Below are 19,913 nucleotides of genomic sequence, written 5' to 3'. Positions count from 1 at the left end.
AAGCAAATTCAGCCAACGGAAGGAATTTGACCCATAATTGCTGGTCATCAGCAACATACAACCTCAAGAATTGTTCCACAGACTGATTAAGGCGTTCAGTCTGCCCATTACTCTCAGGATGGTAGGCGGAAGAAAAAGACAATTAAATTTTACATCTTTGACAGAAGGCCCTCCAGAATTTGGACACAAACTGCACACCCCTGTCAGAAACAATATTTTCCGGGATGCCATGTAAACGAACAATCTCTCTCACAAAAATAGACGCCAGGGTTTTAGCATTCGGAAGTTTAGACAGGGGAATGAAATGAACCATCTTGCTAAACCTATCGACCACTACCCAAACCACAGTCTTACCCTCCGCCAGCGGTAGGTCAGTTATAAAGTCCATCGAGATATGGGACCAGGGTCTACTGGGAATGGGTAGGGGTCGTAGGTTACCAGCAGGGCGAGTCCTAGGTGTCTTAGACCTGGCACAAACCTCACAGGCTGACACGTAGGACTTGACATCCCTGGTCAGAGTGGGCCACCAATAAGATCTAGAAACCAGATCCTTAGTGCCCTCAACACCCGGATGTCCACAAAAGGCAGAATCGTGACACTCCCCCAACAGCTGGAGACGAAATTGTACGGGAACAAACAACTTATCTGTTGGGGTGGATGCCGGTGCCAGATGTTGTTCAGCCTTAATGCGAGCCGAGATATCCTGGGTTAGAGCTGCTAAGAAGATGTTTGTTGGTAGGATGGATTCAGGCGGCGTCTCAGTGGGTTGAAAAGCATGGAAGCTCCGAGATAATGCGTCTGCTTTCACATTTTTACCTCCCGGCCTGAACGTAATGGAGAAATCAAAACGGGTAAAAAACAGAGCCCATCGGGCTTGTCGGGGATTCAACCTCTTAGCCGACTCGAGAAACATTAGGTTTTTATGATCAGTGACAACAGTTACTCGATGCCTTGCCCCCTCCAAAAAATGCCTCCACTCCTCAAATGCCCATTTAATAGCCAGCAGCTCCCTATTCCCTATGTCGTAGTTTCTCTCCGTGGGAAAGAATTTCCTGGAGAAGAAGGCACACGGTCTTGGGTTAGTGAGGCTAGCAGGACCTTGTGAAAGGACTGCTCCTGCGCCATCCTCGGACGCATCCACCTCCACAATAAAAGGTTTCTCCTGATCAGGCTGGATCAGAATGGGAGCGCTACTAAATGCCTTTTTTAAGGTTTTAAATGAAGAGATGGCCTTGGTAGACCATTTCTCCAAATCCGCCCCTTTCTTCATAAGGTCGGTCAATGGCTTAACAATTACAGAAAAATTCATGATAAATTTACGATAGTAATTAGCGAAACCCAAAAACCGTTGTAAAGCCTTTAAGGATGAAGGCCTTACCCATTCCTTAATTGCTAAAACCTTACCAGGATCCATCTTAAAGGCGTGAGGAGTCAAAACATGCCCTAGAAACAGTATCTCCTGTACACCAAAGACACATTTCTCTTGCTTAGCGGATAGCTGGTTCTCCCTCAACACCTCTAATACTTGTTTGACATGAGACACATGAGATTCGAAATCTGGAGAGAATATCAAAATGTCGTCAAGATAGAAAATAATAAATTTACCTAAGAACTCCCTGAGAATATCGTTCATTAAGTTTTGGAACACAGCTGGGGCATTGCTGAGTCCAAAAGGCATCACCTGATATTCAAAGTGTCCTATCGGAGTATTGAACGCTGTCTTCCATTCGTCTCCCTCCTTGATTCGGATTAGATTGTATGCCCCTTTCAGGTCAATCTTGGAAAACCAGGTTGCCCCCAGAACCTGGTTAAATAAATCCGGAATCAATGGGAGAGAGTATCTATTTTGGACAGTGATCTTATTCAATCTCCGGTAATCAATACAAGGCCTAAGACCACCATCCTTCTTTTTAACAAAGAAAAACCCTGCTAGCATAGGAGAGACTGAAGGTCTAATATGCCCTTTAGCAAGGCTCTCCTTAATATAATCTTCCATAGCCTTGCGTTCGGGCCCTGAAAGATTATAAATTCGCCCTTTAGGAAATTCGGCACCCTCTATTAGCTCTATGGAGCAATCATAAGGTCTATGGGGGGGTAGAACCTCTGGAGTAGGGGATGAGAATACATCAGAAAATTCTTTAATAACTGAGGGTAATGTATTAGACCTTACTGAAACCCCACGGACAAGCATGAGTCACACTTAGGTCCCCATTTCATCAACTCTCCTTTGGACCAATCAATTGTGGGGTTATGTAAACGGAGCCAAGGCAACCCTAGTACCACCTCAACCGGTAGGTTCTCCAGGACTAAAAGAGAACATCTCTCGGAGTGGCACACACCCACGGTCAGAGAAATTTCAGAGGTACATGACCTCACCGTACCACCCATCAGGGGAGTAGCATCAATAGCCATGACATGGATAGGTGTAGGTAAAGCAAACATTGGAATACCCAATTTACTAGCAAACCCCCACTTATTAACCCCCAGAGAAATTGTTATGGGTACCAAAAGCTTATATTTAGAAAAATCAGGGTGTACCTGGTCTTTAGGTTGTCTTGCCTTAGGAGATTTGTCAGAGAGGACCCTCTTAGGACACTTGTTGATCCAATGGCCAGGATCTCCACAGTAGAAGCACTCTCCGCGTCTGCGACGAAGATTACCCCGGGTTATGCCAACCTGCATGGGTTCCTCGGTGAAGGCCTCAGTGTTGTCCCTGGAAAAGGCCTCTGGCTGGAACACCATCTGAGAACAGAACTGTCGTTCTTGTCGTCTCTCTCTAACTCGTCGGTCAAGTCAGACAACTAGGGTCATCATCTCCTCTAAGGTCTCTGGAATTTGATAACTGACTAATACATCTTTTAAATTATTAGACAGACCAGACCTAAACTGACTCTTCAGGGCTGGTTCATTCCATCCTGAGGGGACACACCACCGTCTGAATTGGGTGCAATACTCCTCTGCAGAGAGATGGCCCTGAACCAGTGCCCTAAGAGCCGTCTCGGCTACCAGGGCCCTGTCTGGTTCGTCATAGAGGGTACCCAGGGCCTGAAAAAAAACCTCCACAGAAGTCAGACAACTGGCCCCAGGAGGTAATGAGAATGCCCATGCCTGGGGATCACCCTGTAGAAGAGAAATGATAATCCCCACGCGTTGGCTCTCGGGACCGGAGGACACGGGGCGCAAACGGAAGTAGAGTTTGCAACTCTCCTTAAAGGAGAGAAACCTCTTCCGGTCTCCAGAAAAGGGTTCTGGGAGCTTGATCTGGGGTTCAAAATGTGGACTGGAGGGCAGAGGAGTGGAAGAACCTTGCCCTAACTCAAAAGAACAGAGTTTCTCTCTTAGCTCCTGCACCACCTGTGTCAAGCTAGAGACATGGTCAGTCAGGGTAGTAAGCGGATTCATGATACAGTGGTTATTGGGCCTGTTAATCTGTAACGGTCACGTCCACACACACAGGGGGAAGGGTAGTGACCACTGCGCTCCACCCTCACCCCTGGCCCTGCCTACTTGCCTCACGAGTCCTGATGACAGGGGACAACTGGACGACAGTCCCTAACTTAGGATATGTGCAGGGAAGACAGACAAGACAAAATACGGAACATGAACGGACCGGGTCAGAACCATCCAACACCAGAACGGAGACTGCGAGCCCAGCCCTCTCCTACAACATCAGGGTCTGACCTCAATAATGGTGTCCTGTTGAAGGGGTAATAATTCCCACCCACAGCCCCCCAAATCAGATAAATATATTCCTCTAATGTGATGCTGAAATAAATGACTCTAATATGTTCAACATTTTATTTGAGTGTCCTTGGAGTGCTGCTTATGCAGCGAATCAAAGGGGGAAGTAGAGGATAAGAGTGGTTGTAGCAATAATAGAGGTAGTAGTTACTCATTGTAGCAGTCCTCTCGCTATGTCGTTCACTGCACACCCTGGTTTTGAGGTCCTCCTGCCTGGTGTTAGTTGGGGTGCCCTTGGTGTAGGTAGCTCAGCAGTGCAAGATAATGTAGTACTGTAGCATTGCAGGTTTTGTTGGGGCAGGCAATGATCAGGCTTTACTGCAGTAGCCTGGCATATAGTTCACACGGGCACTTGTAGAGGTGGCACATTGTCTGTCATACAGTAGCATCGAATATCTCACCCTGAGGTTGCAATATGGAGTAGACAGGCCAAATCCTCCCTGAGTTACTCTCTGAATAAACATTGCTTTCTTCCCAGTTCAAGCACTGGGTGGGCCCCTGTATGACAGACTAAGTTCTGTTCATTGCCCAGGCTGCTTTTCCATTTGCTCCCTCGGAGGCGGGTGGTATTCAGATGCTGCCTCCTCCTGCACCCAGCTGATTGGCTGCTCCCTGCCAGACTCCCCTGCTGCTTTCCTTCGCTCTCTCCTACTCAGACTGACTCTGAGACAGAAGCCCCCTCTAGAGGGGATGGGTGGAGCAGCTGCCATGAGACAATAATTAGCCCCATATTCACACATCTCAGGAAGAAATTTAATACATAAGATATCTTCACAATTCAACACTATCACCTTGCAGGAGCACACTGCACTTATTTTAGATGTTATTGTTTGTCTATGATTTCTTCTAAAATCTGCTTCACAGCTTTCAGTAGATGGAACCATTCCCAACACCTAGAGCCAGTCACTGACAACAGGCAGAGGTCTTTAAAATGATGAGGAGAAACGTAAAGTACATTTGATGTTTGCTTGACTTTCCAGGACACACATAAAACACAAAACCACTGCAGGGTCTGGGGTATGACGTGTGGATGTGTTGAGCTGACCTGTTCATGTTTTCCAGGATTTCTGACCGCTGTCAGACAAGAAGCTGCCCGGGCACACAGGGGCTGGGCTCTGGACTCTGTGACTGTGCAGAATGTGGTACTGAAGCACATGAAGGAAGAAATCCCTGCTCCACCCTCTGTGAGTATTCACTTTCTTAGGTGAAGGTCTATGGGAAATATGGATTGCAGATCACACAAGTGTCTCTTACTACTGTTTTTATGCCCCTCAGGCGTCATTTCAGAATGCAGCATGCAGCAGTCCACCTCTTCTTTCCACATCGGTTCAGCCGTTACTATACATCATTCAGGAAAAGCTGGGTGATGAGCAATATGAGTTGACACCCAGCTCTCCCTTACACCATATTCTGCCAAGTCATGTAAGGACAGAGGATGTGGTGCGTCGCTGTTAGCCTGGGTTCACACGGGCGTTGCGGGAAAATGCACGATTTTCCCCCGCGAGTGCAAAGCGTTTTAATGCGTTTTGCACGCGCGTGAGAAAGATCGGCATGTTTGGTACCCGAACTTGGACTTCTTCACAGAAGTTCGGGTTTGGGTTCAGTATTCTGTACATTTTATTATTTTCCCTTATAACATGGTTATAAGGGAAAATAATAGCATTCTGAATACAGAATGCTTAGTAAAATAGGGATGGAGGGGTTAAAAAAAAGAAAAAATAATTTAACTCACCTCATCCACTTGTTCGCGCAGCCGGCATCTCATCTGTCTTCTTCTTTAATGACAGGAGGAAAAGGACCTGTGGTGACGTCACTGCGCTCATCACATGATCCATCACCATGGTGACGTCACTACAGGTCCTTTTCCTTCTGTCATCAAAGAAGAAGACAGAAGAGATGCCGGCTGCGCGAACAAGTGGATGAGGTGAGTTAAATAATTTTTTCTTTTTTTTTAACCCCTCCATCCCTATTTTACTAAGCATTCTGAATTAAGAATGCTATTATTTTTCCCTTAAAACCATGTTATGAGGGAAAATAATAATGATCGGGTCCCCATCCCGATCACCTCCTAGAAACCATGCGTGAAAATCGCACCGCATCCGCACTTGCTTGCGGATGCTTGCGATTTTCACACAGCCCCATTCACTTCTATGGGGCCTGTGTTGCGTGAAAAACGCACAATATAGAGAGTGCTGTGATTTTCACGCAATGCACAAGTGATGTGTGAAAATCACTGCTCATGTGCACAGCCCCATAGAAATGAATGGGTCCGGATTCAGTGCAGGTGCATTGCGTTCACCTCACGCATTGCACCCGCGCGGAAATCTCGCTGTGTGAAAGAGGCCTTAGTGTTCCTGCGAGTCCTGATATCAGCCATAAGTGTCGTCACCCAGCTTTCCCAGAGCAAAGTACAAAGCGTATCTACATTGGAATGCCACATGAAATACATATGGTTGGCATTAGTAACACTTGAGTCTGGAAAAGCAAATCTGAACCATTTGTCTTCTCCACACAAGATACTGTATCACTTCTCAAGACTCACATACTGTATTGCTTGTCTGACTGAACCATTTCTCCATAGTTACACATCCTTATCCCAGATGTGTACATACCATGTATTTCAGTGAATCACTTCTCCTTGCTTATACATTGCCAGTCACACAAGTCACTTCCCCATAGCTACACATATTTCACTGAATCATTTCTCCATGCTGACATATTGCTGGTCTTACAAATCAAATACATTACCAGTCTCACTGAACAACTTTTTCTACAGTTACACATATCTCAGTGAATCACTTATTTATAGGAATCACTACTTCTCACTTGCCTATGTCACAGATTTAAAAAAATTATGTCTGTATACTGGCATAACACCAATCTGACAGTATTGCTTTTCTATACTGGAACATGTCCTGTTTCCAAGATTCATTTCCCTGAGCTTTTAGAACACTGTCAACTCATGGAATCACTTCTCCATACTGATACATAGCTTGTTGTCACGGTAGGTAAGATAAGGGAAGGAAACAGAACACGGCAAAGCAAACAAAATAACTGACTAGGCCCCAAATGCTAGGAAACAAAGGGGTCACCTCCTAGCAATCCCTAAAACACTTTCCCTAAGCTGCTATGCCCATGTGCATATCTCGATGGTAGATATGCACATGCCCACGTACCTAAGACTATAACACTGAACCAAACTCTCAGCTGTAGGGAAGAGGGAAAGAGACACCCAGCTCCTTCAACAACCGAAGGAGCTAGCGTCGCCCTAGAGGCCTAGTAAAAAAGACACAGAAGGAAAAAGGGAAAAGGACTTGTCTAGAGATGTGTTGGAGCAGAAGATCCACCAAACTTCCAGAGCTCACACAAGGCAGAACTAAAACCCGCCTAGGCTATAGGGAGAGGGAGGAATAAATAGCCTCACCAATTACCTAAAGAACAACACCTGGGAGGAGGTGGAATTCTGTTCAAACCCACAACAAAACAAACTGTCAGATTGAGTCACGTGCAGCAACTCTGACAGATCTCCTCACAACACCCACAGGGCAGGGCGTGACACTTGTCTTCTCTGTACTCACAGAAACCTGTGATCTCACCGAATCACTTCGCTATAACAAATATGTCCTATCTTAAAGAATAACTCCTCCATGCTCACATAACTATGTGATCTTACTGAACCACTTCTCCATACTCGAGTATGTCCTATCTTCAAGAATAACTTCCCTATGCTCACATAACTATCTTACTGAACCACTTCTTAACAGTCTTAAAGAATTAAGTCACAGTACTAACTTAATTCCACAATTTCCCTGAATCACCACCCCATCCTGGAACATGCCCTGTCTCTAAGAATCACCTCTCTGGACTTGCATAACGCTCCTATCTCACCAAATTACTTCTCCTTACTTGGCTATGTCCTATCTAGCTTCTCCATGCCCACTTTACTATGTGATCTTACTGAATCACTTCTCCATTATGGAACATGTCCTGTCTTCAAGAATCACTTCCCTGTTCTCACATACCTCTGAATACCTTTTCTATAACTTATCCATAGTCACACATAATGGAATCCCATCTTTAGACTTCTACTATAGTCACACAGAAAATGCAACTGTGCAGTGACTATATGGGAGTCACAGGTGGGTGCACAGATTCATGGATAAAGGTAAGCAGTATAAAGCCGCCCCGTCTACAAATATTCTTAGTGTTTTTGGTAGCTGTTCCTTTCATGAGTGTTTTTGGGGATCTTATTGTGTGTCCTGCAGGACGGGGTTTACATACATGGACTTTTCCTGGAGGGAGCCGGTTGGGACAGAAGGAGCAGCAAACTGGTTGAGTGCACCCCCAAGGTCCTGTTCACCATGCTTCCGGTGCTGCACATATTTGCAGTGAAATCCCCCAGTGTGACAGATCCCAGTTTATACTCATGTCCAGTGTATAAAAAGCCTGAACGCAGCGACCACAACTATGTGACCACAGTGTCCCTGAAGACCTGTCAGCCCAGTGACCACTGGGTACTAAGGGGAGTAGCCATTCTGTGCGACAACAAGTGATCCATCCATGCGGCCATATTGCTTCACATATGGTAACAGAGCTTTTGTGTTTGTGTTCATGTTCATGTTATTGGTCAGGTTATTGGTTATTCATAAAGATTAAAAATAAAAGTTAAATAAAAACTGCACGTTTCATGAAATTTACAGTGGAGTTCATTATAAGTACATACAGTGAGCGTATCTCCACGTGTGCGTATCACTCTATCAACCTCTCACTGAGACATGCTCTGCACACAGTGTGCCGCACAGGCCGGGACCCCTGTATATAAGTGACCCCCCATGCAGTATGCAGGACAAGGATCAGAGAGCCACCAGTGCTGTATTATACGAGAGGCAGCCCCACAATCATTTGTGTAATAATCATTATAATTGACCAATACACCATATGTCTGATTATGAAGGGAGCCAGTCATCAGGATTTGTTCTGTCAAGAACTGTTACAGTGGCAGCAGCTAGCCACCGCTGTTTCACTCTCTTTACCTGTCGGACCAGGCACCCCTCCTGCTGCCATCCTGTTCACTCACTCCCTCAGACTCTTAAAGAGCAAGTGCGTGTGGGCCCTAATCTTCATTAGCCAATGGCTGTCGACCTGTAGATATTTAAGGCACCTTCCCCAGTGGGGAGTTGCCTGAGCAATAAGGTTCTTTAGCTTGGTATGTTCCCTGCAAGTGTGTTCTGTTGACTGCCCATGTACCTGACCCCTTCCTGATCTCCATACTGACCCTTAGGGTACAGCCAAACAGAGTTTTTTGGAGTAGGGTTTGAGCTAGATCTGCTGGATTTTTTGCCAAAGTCAGAAGTGGATTTAGAATGGCGACCTGTAGACTTGCTTGCTTACTACCATGACAGGCAGATTGTTGACCTCAAGCAGTCTGATGATACCTGGACAGCCATGTTTTTAGACCCTCGCTATCAAAGCAAAATGGGGGAATTCCCTAGGCATCGTGGCTGCCTTCCATAACCGCCTGTGAGATACAAACCCCTGTATTACACTGGTAATACACTTACAGCCAGTGCATCACAATACAAAAGTATTGTCATGCATTGTAAAGAGGATCAGACCCCCAAAAGTCCCAGAGTGGAACAAAAAAATAAAGTAAAAAAAAAATAAAAGTTTTACAAAAGAAATGTAAAGTTTCATATAAAAAAAGTGTCCTTTTCCCAAAATAAAGTAAATATTTTTTTTTTTAAAATAGGGAAAAAAAAAAAATAGGCATATTAGGTATCGCCGCATCCGTTTTGACCAGCTCTATAACAAAAAACTTAAATAAAAACTGTGCTGTTTTTTGTCACCTTACATCACAAAAAGTGCAATCCCAAGCGATCAAAAAGGCGTATGCCCCCCAAAATAGTACCAATCTTACCATCACCTCATCCCACAAAAAATGAGCCCCTACCTAAGCCAATCACCCAAAAAAAAAAAAAAAACATGGCTCTCAGACTATAGAGACACTAAAACATGATTTTTTTTTGTTTCAAAAATGCCTTTATTGTGATAAATGTAAAAAAAAAAAAGTTGACATATTAGGTATCGCCGCCTCTGTAGCAACCTGTTCTATAAAAATACCACACGAGCTAACCCCTCAGATGAACACCGTAAAAAAACTGTCATCTCATCCCACAAAAATGGTACCCTACCTAAGACAATAAACATGATTTTTTTTGTTTCAAAAATGATATTATTGTGTAAAACGTAAATAAATAAAAAAAGATAGACATATTAGGTATTGCCACGTCCGTAACGACCTGCTCTATAAAAATATCACATGACCTAACCCATCAGATGAGCACCGTTAAAAAAATAAAATTAAAACTGTGACAAAAAAGCAATTTTTTTGTCACCTTACATCACAAAAAGTGTAATACCAAGCGATCAAAAATTCATATGCACCCTAAAATAGTACCAATCAAACCGTCATCCTGCCGAAAAAAATTAGCCCCTACATAAGACAGTCGCCCAAATAAAAACTAAAAAAAACTATGGCTTTCAGAATATGGAGACACTAAAAAAAATAATTTTTTTCAAGAATGCTTTATTATGGAAAACTGAAACAAACAACCCAAAAAAGTACTCATATTTGGTATTGTCGCATCCGTAACAAACTGCTCTATAAAAATACCACATGATCTAACATGTCAGATGAACATTGTAAATAACAAAAAATGAAAATGGTGCCAAAACAGCTTGCCACGAAAAGGTAGGGATAAGTGCAGCCCTACTCTCCACCCACACCTCTGACCCACAACTGGGCGGCAGTCCCTAGCTTGCGTACGTGCAGGGGCCTAAAGGAAGGAACAATAAAGGGAGGGAACAAAAGACAGACAGAAAACACAGAAGCAAAGGCTTCCCAGGACGGGTAAGAACCGCAACCGGAGTCAAATACAATCTGAGGTCAGGAGCCAGGAGATCGCGTCAGTACTAGAGGTATCACAAGGTCAGAAGTCAAATACAAGCTGAGGTCAGAAGCCAAGAGATCGCTTCAGTACCAGGGGTATCACAAGGTCAAAAGTCAAATACAAGCCGAGGTCAAACAAAGGAAGTCACACATTGAACGCTACTGAAGTAGCAAGACCAATCACAGGCAACCTGTGGCCAGCAGGTTACCTGTTTATATAGGTCTAATTGATGGGTCACATGACGTGGCCAGCGTCACGTGACCCATGTCCGGCACATCCATACAGTTCCCCCCTTTGCTCATTGTCTAGGAGATGAAGGACGCCGGCCACGCTGAGGAAGCGTGCGCGGCCGGGTCCTCTCCGCCCCTTGTTACCATGGAGACGAGGACGCCAACCGCGTCCTCGCTCCTCCTGACGCATGGGATGCCGGCGGCTCTCCGTTACACAGCTATTTTTTGTTAACTTGCCTCACAAAAAGTTTAATATAGAGCAACCAAAAATCAAATGTACCCTAAAATATTACCAACAAAACTGCCACCTTATACCGTAGTTTCCAAAATGGGGTTGCTTTTTTGGAGTTTCTACTCTAGGGCTGCATCTTCAAATGTGACATGGCAGCTTAAGAATAACCCAGTGAAATCTGCCTTCCAAAAACCATGTGGCGTTCCTTTCCTTCTGCGCCCTGCCATGTGCCCGTACAGCAGTTTGCGACCACATATGGGGTGTTTATTTAAACTACAGAATCAGGGTAATAAATAGTGAGTTTTGTTTGGCTGTTAATAGTGTTGATCGAACTTGTGTTTTAAGTTCGGCGTCTAAAGTTCGGGTTATCGAAGAATCGCGTTATGGATTACGCTACCACGGACCATAAGTTATGGTCCGTTGTAGCGGAATCCATAACGCGATTCTTCGATAACCCGAACTTTAGACGCCGAACTTAAAACACAAGTTCGCTCAACACTAGCTGTTAACCCTTGTTTAAAATGGAAAATCTGCCAAAAAAGTGAAATTCTGAAATTTCATCTACATTTTCCTTTAATTCTTGTGGAACACCTAAAGGGTTAACAAAGTTTGTAAAATCAGTTTTGAATACCTTGAGGGGTGTAGTTTCCAAAATGGGGTCACTTTTTTGGAGTTTCTACTCTAGGGGTGCATCAGGGGGTCTTCAAATGTGACATGGCAACTTAACATTATCCCAGTGAAATTTGCCTTCCAAAAACCATATGACGTTTCTTTCCTTCTGCGCCCTGCCGTGTGCCCGTAAAGCAGTTTACAACCAGATATGGGGTGTTTCTGTAAACTACAGAATTAGGGCCATAAATATTCAGTTTTGTTTGTTTGTTAACCCTCGCTTTTGTTACTGGTAAAAATGGATTAAATGGATAGAAAATCTACCAAAAAAGTGAAATTCTGAAAATTCATCTACATTTTCCATTAATTCTTGCGGAACACCTAAAGGGTTAACAAAGTTTGTCAAATCAGTTTTGAAAACCTTGAGGGGTGTAGTTTCTGGGTGGTTTCTATTATGTAAGCCTCACAAAGTGACTTCAGACCTGAACTGATCCTTAAAAAGTGGGTTTTGGAAATTTTCAGAAAAATTTCAAGATTTGCTTCTAAACTTCTAAGCTTTCTAATGGGACAAAAAAAAGCGTAATTTACAAAATGATCCAAACATGAAGTAGACATATGGGAAATGTAAAGTAATAACTATTTTAGGAGGTATCACTATCTGTTTTAAAAGCAGAGAAATAGAAAATTTTAAAATTGCAAATTTTTAAAACATTTTGGGAATTTTTTTTATAAATAAAAATGTAATATTGTGACTCAAATTTACCACTGTCATGAAGTACAATATGTGACGAGAAAACAATCTCAGAATGGCCTTGATAAGTAAAAGATTTGCTAAAGATGGCCTGGTCCTTAAAGGGGTTGTCTCATCATGGCGATATGCCCCCATTGTCTTATAGGTGTGGGTCCCACCACTGGGATCCGCACCTATATCGAGAACGGAGCCCAGCAAGGTGGTGGCTGGAGGACTCCGGTCTGGCCACCACCAAGCCGGCTCCTCATAGAAGTGAATGGGAGCATACTGTGCATGAGCAGCCCCCGCTCCCATTCATTTCTATGAGGCCGACGGAAATAGCTGAGCCAGCGCTCGGCTATTTTTGCCGGCCCCATAGAAAATGAATGGAGGGCTGCTGCGCATGCGCAGTGCGCCCTCCTTCACTTTCGGGGCTGCGCTATCGATATAGGTGCGGGTCCCAGCAGTTGGACCCGCACCTATAAGACAATGGAGGCATATCCTAGCAATATGCCCCCATTGTCCATCATGAGACAACGCCTTTAAGGTGAAAAATGGCAGGGTCCTTAAGGGGTTAACTCTGTCTACCCCGGAGATTCTTTTGTTTTTGTTTTGCGCTCCCTGCCTTCCCAGAGCCATAACTTTTAAATTTTTCGGTTTACATAGCCGTATGAGGGCTATGAAAAGCTCCAAAGCCACCATTTAATATTGCACATGATGTAGTAGGAACCAGGAAAAAAATTCCAAATGGGGTGGAATTGCAAAAACAGCAATTCCGCTACAGTTTTAAGGGTGATGTGTGATAAAACTGACTGGTTACTTTCATTCTCCAGGTCAGTATGAATCCGGTGATACCTTATATGTATAGTTATTCTTGCGTTTTAATACTGATAAAAAAAATAAAAACCATTGAAATAAATCAGTTTTATTTTTTCGTCACCATATTCTGACCCCTATAACTTTTTTGTGTGAGGGCTCATTTTTTGTGAGGCGATCTGTACTTTTCATTGACATCATTCTAGTGTGTGACTTTTTGATCACTTTTTAATTTTTTTGTGGGAAATGAAAAGACCAGAAATAGCGAATTTTTTTTTAACACCGTCAAACGGGAATTTCCCCATAGTTATGTATGTCAGTGTCACTCAAATACACGAGGGGAGGGGCAAGCAAAAATTCATAAATAATGAACGAAAAGAGATAACATGTTTTTCTCAGAGGGTGTTATATACCAATTTCCAGGGCAATTGGAGCCACTTTGGTCTGGGTAGCGGAAATGAAAGGGAATGGGAACGTGTTGAGTTGAATCATTTTTGGGAGGAAGTCTGCAGTTTTTTTGAACAAATATTTGTCACATCAACATTGAGAAATCCTCTTACTTGTATTTTGGGATTAGAAATTGAGGAATTATTTCCTAAAGAGGGAAAAAATTGTGATTTCTAGAGTCCTGTGCTTTGAGGGAGATTCTTAGAAAAGTGAGATATCTCCAACTCTCGATAATTGGAAATCTAACCTGTATAGATATATAAGGCTTCAGAAGGCTGCATCTCTTAAGGCTGCAGGTTTTAATAAATGAAATTGAGATGGAATCGAATAATGGTTAAATTGATTATCCCCCCTTGATGGATATATGGTTTGGTTTTAGGATTATTTAAAATATATATATTTTTTTTTCTTCTCTCTCTTTCTTTCCCTAAACGGTTTGTGGATTTTTCTGGTTAAACATAACTGGGGCTCTTGTACCTTGTCAGCAGAGTCGAATGAATAAGTGAGAGCATCTGCCTTGGTATTCCTCTCAGAAAGGTGAAAAAAAACTGAATAAAAACATTGACCACCGAGCTTGACGAGGGTTGAAACACTGAGCTGACTGAAGATAAGTTAAAGGGGTTATCTGGTAACTAATATTTATCACCTATCATCAGGATAGGTAATTGATATCAGATCGGCCAGGACCCATGCCAATCAGGAGCACCACGCCCTCTTCCTAGGCTGTGACATCACCGTACATCGGTCATATGGCCTAGTTGCAGTTCAGCCCCATTAAAGTGAATGGGGCTGAGCTGCAATATCAAGGAAAGCCGCTGTATTATGTATGACGTTGTGCTCGGGTGAGACACCAGATGATAGCTGCATTCACCAGAGCTCCAGTGAGCGCGTCATCTCCCTGGAACAGGTAATCCTTTATGTGTCTAACACGAGGTGTGTCTGCAGTCAGACTCCGTTCAGACACACTATCTCAGCCACACTTGATCTAAAATTCAGATTGTAGCTCCCCCGACATGTTTCGCCACGGATGTGGCGTCTTCAGGGGACATGGAGCTACTACAGCAGTTTGCATATGTGCCTTTCACTTATTAAGGGACCAAAAGTAATGGGACATAATAATAATCATAAATCAAACTTTTTGATACTTGGTTGCAAATCCTTTGCAGTCAATTACAGCCTGAAGTCTGGAACGCACCAGTTTCATCCCTGGTGATACTCTGCCAGGCCTCTAGTGCAACTGTCTTCAGTTCCTGCTTGTTCTTGGTGCATTTCCCTTCAGTTTTGTCTTCAGCAAGTGAAATGCATGCTCAATCGGATTCAGGTCCGGTGATTGACTTGGCCATTGCATAACATTGCACTTCTTTCCCTTAAAAAACTCTTTGGTGGCTTTTGCAGTATGGTTTGGGTCATTGTCTATCTGCACTATGAAGCGCCGTCCAATGAGTTCTGAAGCATTTGGCTAAATATGAGCAGATATTATTGCCCGAAACACGTCAGAATTCATCCTGCTGCTTTTGTCAGCAGTCACATCATCAATAAATACAAGAGAATCAGTTCCATTGGCAGCCATACATGCCCACGCCATGACACTACTGCCACCATGCTTCACTGATGATCATGAGCAGTTCCTTTCCTTCTCCATACTCTTCTCTTCCCATCACTCTGGTACAAGTTGATTTTGGTCTCATCTGTCCATAGGATGTTGTTCCAGAACTGTGAAGGCTTTTTTAGATGTCGTTTGGCAAACTCTAATCTGGCCTTCTTGTTTTTGAGGCTCACCAATGGTTTCCATCTTGTGGTGAACCCTCTGTATTCACTCTGGTGAAGTCTTCTCCTGATTGTTGACTTTGACACACATACACCTACCTCCTGGATAGTGTTCTTGATCTGGCCAACTGTTGTGAAGGGTGTTTTCTTCACCAGGGAAAGAATTCTTCGGTCATCCACCACAGTTGTTTTCTGTGGTCTTCCGGGTCTTTTGGTGTTGCTGAGCTCACTGGTGCGTTCCTTCTTTTTAAGAATGTTCCAAACAGTTGTTTTGACCAGGCCTAATGTTTTTGCTATCACTCTGATGGGTTTGTTTTGTTTTTTTCAGCCTAATGATGGCTTGCTTCACTGATGGTGACAGCTCTTTGGATCTCATCTTGAGAGTTGACAGCAACAGATTCCAAATGCAAATAGCAGACTGGAAATGACCTCTGGACCTTTTATCTGCTCATTGTAATTGGGATAATGAGGGAATAACACACACCTGGCCATGGAACAGCTGAGAAGCCAATTGTCCCATTAATTTTGGTCCCTTAACAAGTGGGAGGCACATATGCAAACTGTTGTAATTCCTGCACCGTTCACCTGATTTGGATGTAAATACCTCAAATTGTCCCAATATTTATGGACCTGACTGTATAATAAAATTGCATATATAATAAAATTGCATATATAATAAGAATATAATAAATTATAATAAAAATACAATAAAAATACAAATACTAAAATCTATAAAAAAATATATCTATCAATCTTGTTCCATTGCGGTTTTGTTGCGTTTTCTCTACAATTTGATCTCCACTCCATAATGGTGGAATAATAGATGAAATTATTGGTGCCTGGGAGCAAGGGGAGATCAGAGTGCTTGTGGAAATGAAACAGCCGGACTCTGATGTCCCATCGGTCCCAGGCAACCAAATTAGAGAAAACAAAATACTTCTAAATCTGCATTAAGGCCCCTTGGAGTCAATGTTCCAAATTCAAAAATCCTTCTTGATTCAATACGAGACATACGTTTAATATGATTCCCTCTTCTCCAACTTGGTTGTACTTTCTCTATGGCTATATAACATAATGTACTGGGGTCTTGGCTATGGTATGTCTTAAAATGTCTTGATACAGTATGTTTCTCATACCCTTTTCGGATATTTGCAATATGTTCGGAAATTCTTTTCTTCAGTGTTCGTTTTGTCCTCCCTATATACTGCTTGTCACATGTACACTGCAGCAGATAGATCACGTCTGTGGTGTTACATGTGAGGAAGTCTTTAATTTCCCATTTAAAATTGTTACTCGTAGATGTAATCTGATCTATTTTTCTATGGTTGTTTGTAACCTTACAATTCGAGCAACTTCCACATCTGAAGAAACCTTGCAAGCCCACCCACTTAGCCATAGTACCTGAGTTGGTATTCTGATTATATTTAATAGTAGGCGCTACTTTGAGCGCTAAAGAAGGAACTTTAGTATAAATAATCTCAGGATGTATTGATAAAAAGGGGCCAATTATTTTATCCTCGCGTAAAAGGTGCCAGTGCGTATTAATCCGTTTTTCCACCTTCTTATATTGGGAGTTAAAAGGAAGAATAAGTCTAATCTTATCGTCTCCTATTTCTATTTGTTTTTTATCTGTATTATCTTTAAAAAAGGAGGCCCTATCCATCGCCTTTACTTTATTCAGTGCTTTTTCTAGCAGCAATGGTGGATATTGTTTTTCATTAAAATTTTTCCTCATTTGTTCTGCCTCTTCTTCAAAATGTCCTCCCAATGTACAATTTCGTTTAAGACGTCTAAATTGACTAATTGGTACATTGGCTAACCACCTAGGAAGGTGACAGCTTGTGTGTAAAATGTAGCTATTCCTAGTTATTGGTTTGCTGTATGTACTGCAAATCAGTTGTGATTCTTTTACTGAAATACATAAATCTAGGAATTCAATTTGTCTTTTATATAGGGAGTATATAGGGAGGACAAAACGAACACTGAAGAAAAGAATTTCGGAACACATTGCAAATATCCGGAAAGGGTATGAGAAACATACTGTATCAAGACATTTTAAGACATACCATAGCCAAGACCCCAGTACATTACGTTATATAGCCATAGAGAAAGTACAACCAAGTTGGAGAATCAAGAAGGATTTTTGAATTTGGAACATTGACTCCAAGGGGCCTTAATGCAGATTTAGAAGTATTTGGTTTTCTCTAATTTGGTTGCCTGAGTCTGGCTGTTTCATTTCCACAAGCACTCTGATCTCCCCTTGCTCCCAGGCACCAATAATTTCATCTATTATTCCACCATTATGGAGTGGAGATCAAATTGTAGAGAAAACGCAACAAAACCGCAATGGAACAAGATTGATAGATATATTTTTTATAGATTTTTGTATTTTTATTGTATTTTTATTATAATTTATTATATTCTTATTATATATGCAATTTTATTATATATGGCATTGCAATAATTTTAATATATATGTGATTGTACCTGCAACTATCTATATTGGATTCTCGGATCCGAATCCATTTCTTATATACATGGAATTGGACCCACGTTTTCCTTTTTAGTGCTCAATTAAAGACGCCCTATATAAATGACTAAAAGACCGCAGTTCTGGAACTACCGAGGAAGAGGCAAGTAGCCTCTAAACGCGTCTAGTCCCCAACTGCGGCGTCTCTATCCTACATAACCGGTCCGGACCGAAAAAGTACAGTGTGCGCACAGAAGAAGTTTTAAAAGAAGGAAGAGAGCACATATTGCCATCACATGGGACCTGAGAAAACACATAGTGTTTGCCTATATCCGTATAGGACCCACAGATCACCTGACTAGGCACCTGACCTAGACGTCACGATCATCTGACACCTAAAGACACGCCCACTGGATTATGTAGCGGAACGTCTTTGACTACGCGATTTCAGCTGCTACACGTGTCTCCAGCGTCCCTGCAAACAACCGGCATCCCGCACCTCCTGGACTGTGTTTGGACATACACGTGAGTAGGCATTTTATGCCACGATTACCTACACGCCAGAGAGAAGGAGCGGTAAGCACTCCTATGTGGTTGTATTGGTGTCACGGCCACGGTGATCCATGCGTCACACTTAGAAAGAATCCAGAAAAGGTCCCACTTGTAGGTGTATACAGTTCTGATATTTATCAGATTAATGCCCAAGTGTCACGGCCACGGTTTTGGCCGTGACTCCTTGGGAGCCGCATACTGTTGCCCGCGGTTTTGGGTTGTAGAGTCAACCGCAGCTTGAGGCATAATGTAGTTGGCCTCAGGTGCGGTTGCCGCAGACAACAGCTATGTGTGCGGTTCCCTTGGAGTTGTGTGCGCGTTTGTAGCACTTTTGTATGTCTGTGTGCACTTTGTTTATGTTTGGTGTGCACTGACATTTTCCCTTCACTGTGGCTGCTCACAGCAACGTTTTGTATAGTGTGTACATGTGGTGGCAGTGTCCCGGCCTTCGGGCTGACTCCCAGGACATGGTAGCCACCCATGTCGTTGCCTGCGGCAACAGCCACAGTGTGACCTTCGTTTTGACACTTCCCCTTTAAGTTATGTTTTCCCTTCTGTGGTATTGGAAGGGTTAACACCCTTTCTGTGTGTCTGAGTCACGGGGTGTGTCTGATTGTTGGGTGTGGCCTCTTGGCCTATAAAGCCTCACTGTTTTCCCAGGTCTGCAGGTTGCTTCAGCCATGCTTAGCAGAAGCAGCCTCCTGTGTTTTCAACCTGGCAGTGAGAGCCACCCCTGTGGTCATACTGTCACGGCTGAGGATGGGGGAAATCCTCAGCCGTGCGATGCCAGTTGATGTTATGGCTGCTCGGCCAGGACAACAGGATTAGGGAGCAGGTCACCTCCTACAGCGTCCCTAACCTGACCCTAACTCCTATCTGCATGGGCCGACCTTAAAGGTAGGAGGACCCATGCGCAGGAACCTAGGAGCCCTGACTTACCCTCCGTCCGGTCCCTGGGCTAAGGAGCAGGGTAAGACAACCCACTCCTCCTAGGCTCGGAGGAGCAGGAGTCTCAATGGCCAAGCTGCTGGAAAAAGGGGGAACATAAACAGCTCTATGGATATGGCAGGTGAACAAGGAGTTCCAGCTACCTGCAACAGCCTTGCTGACTGGATCCCTGTGCTGGCAAGGTGCAAATCACAACGCATCCCCACACAGGGACCCAGATCCATAGCTGCACAAAATCACAAAGAAACATCAAATAGACATCACACATAACAAGACATAAACTAAAATGTGACATTATGGTTATGACCACAGGGGTGGCTACCATGTCCTGGGAGTCAGCCCGAAGGCCGGGACACTGCCACCACATGTACACACTATACAAAACGTTGCTGCGAGCAGCCACAGTGAAGGGAAAATGTCA

General features: G+C 43.4%; 1 protein-coding gene across 1 annotated transcript in view; it reads left to right on the top strand.

Moving 5' to 3' along the window:
• Positions 1-8,332, top strand: part of DNAH8 (dynein axonemal heavy chain 8) — a 622,089-nt gene extending 613,757 nt beyond the window's left edge. The window contains exons 95-96 of the mRNA XM_040430275.1: positions 4,804-4,925; positions 8,007-8,332. Of these exons, the coding sequence (XP_040286209.1) occupies positions 4,804-4,925; positions 8,007-8,294 (410 nt within the window). The 3' untranslated portion in view covers positions 8,295-8,332. The remainder of the gene's footprint in view (positions 1-4,803; positions 4,926-8,006) is intronic.
• The last annotated feature ends 11,581 nt before the right edge of the window (positions 8,333-19,913 follow it).

This window comes from Bufo bufo, chromosome 4 (genome assembly GCF_905171765.1).
Source record: "Bufo bufo chromosome 4, aBufBuf1.1, whole genome shotgun sequence".
Classification (NCBI taxonomy): domain Eukaryota; kingdom Metazoa; phylum Chordata; class Amphibia; order Anura; family Bufonidae; genus Bufo; species Bufo bufo.
This window is presented reverse-complemented; position numbering and strand designations above follow the sequence as displayed.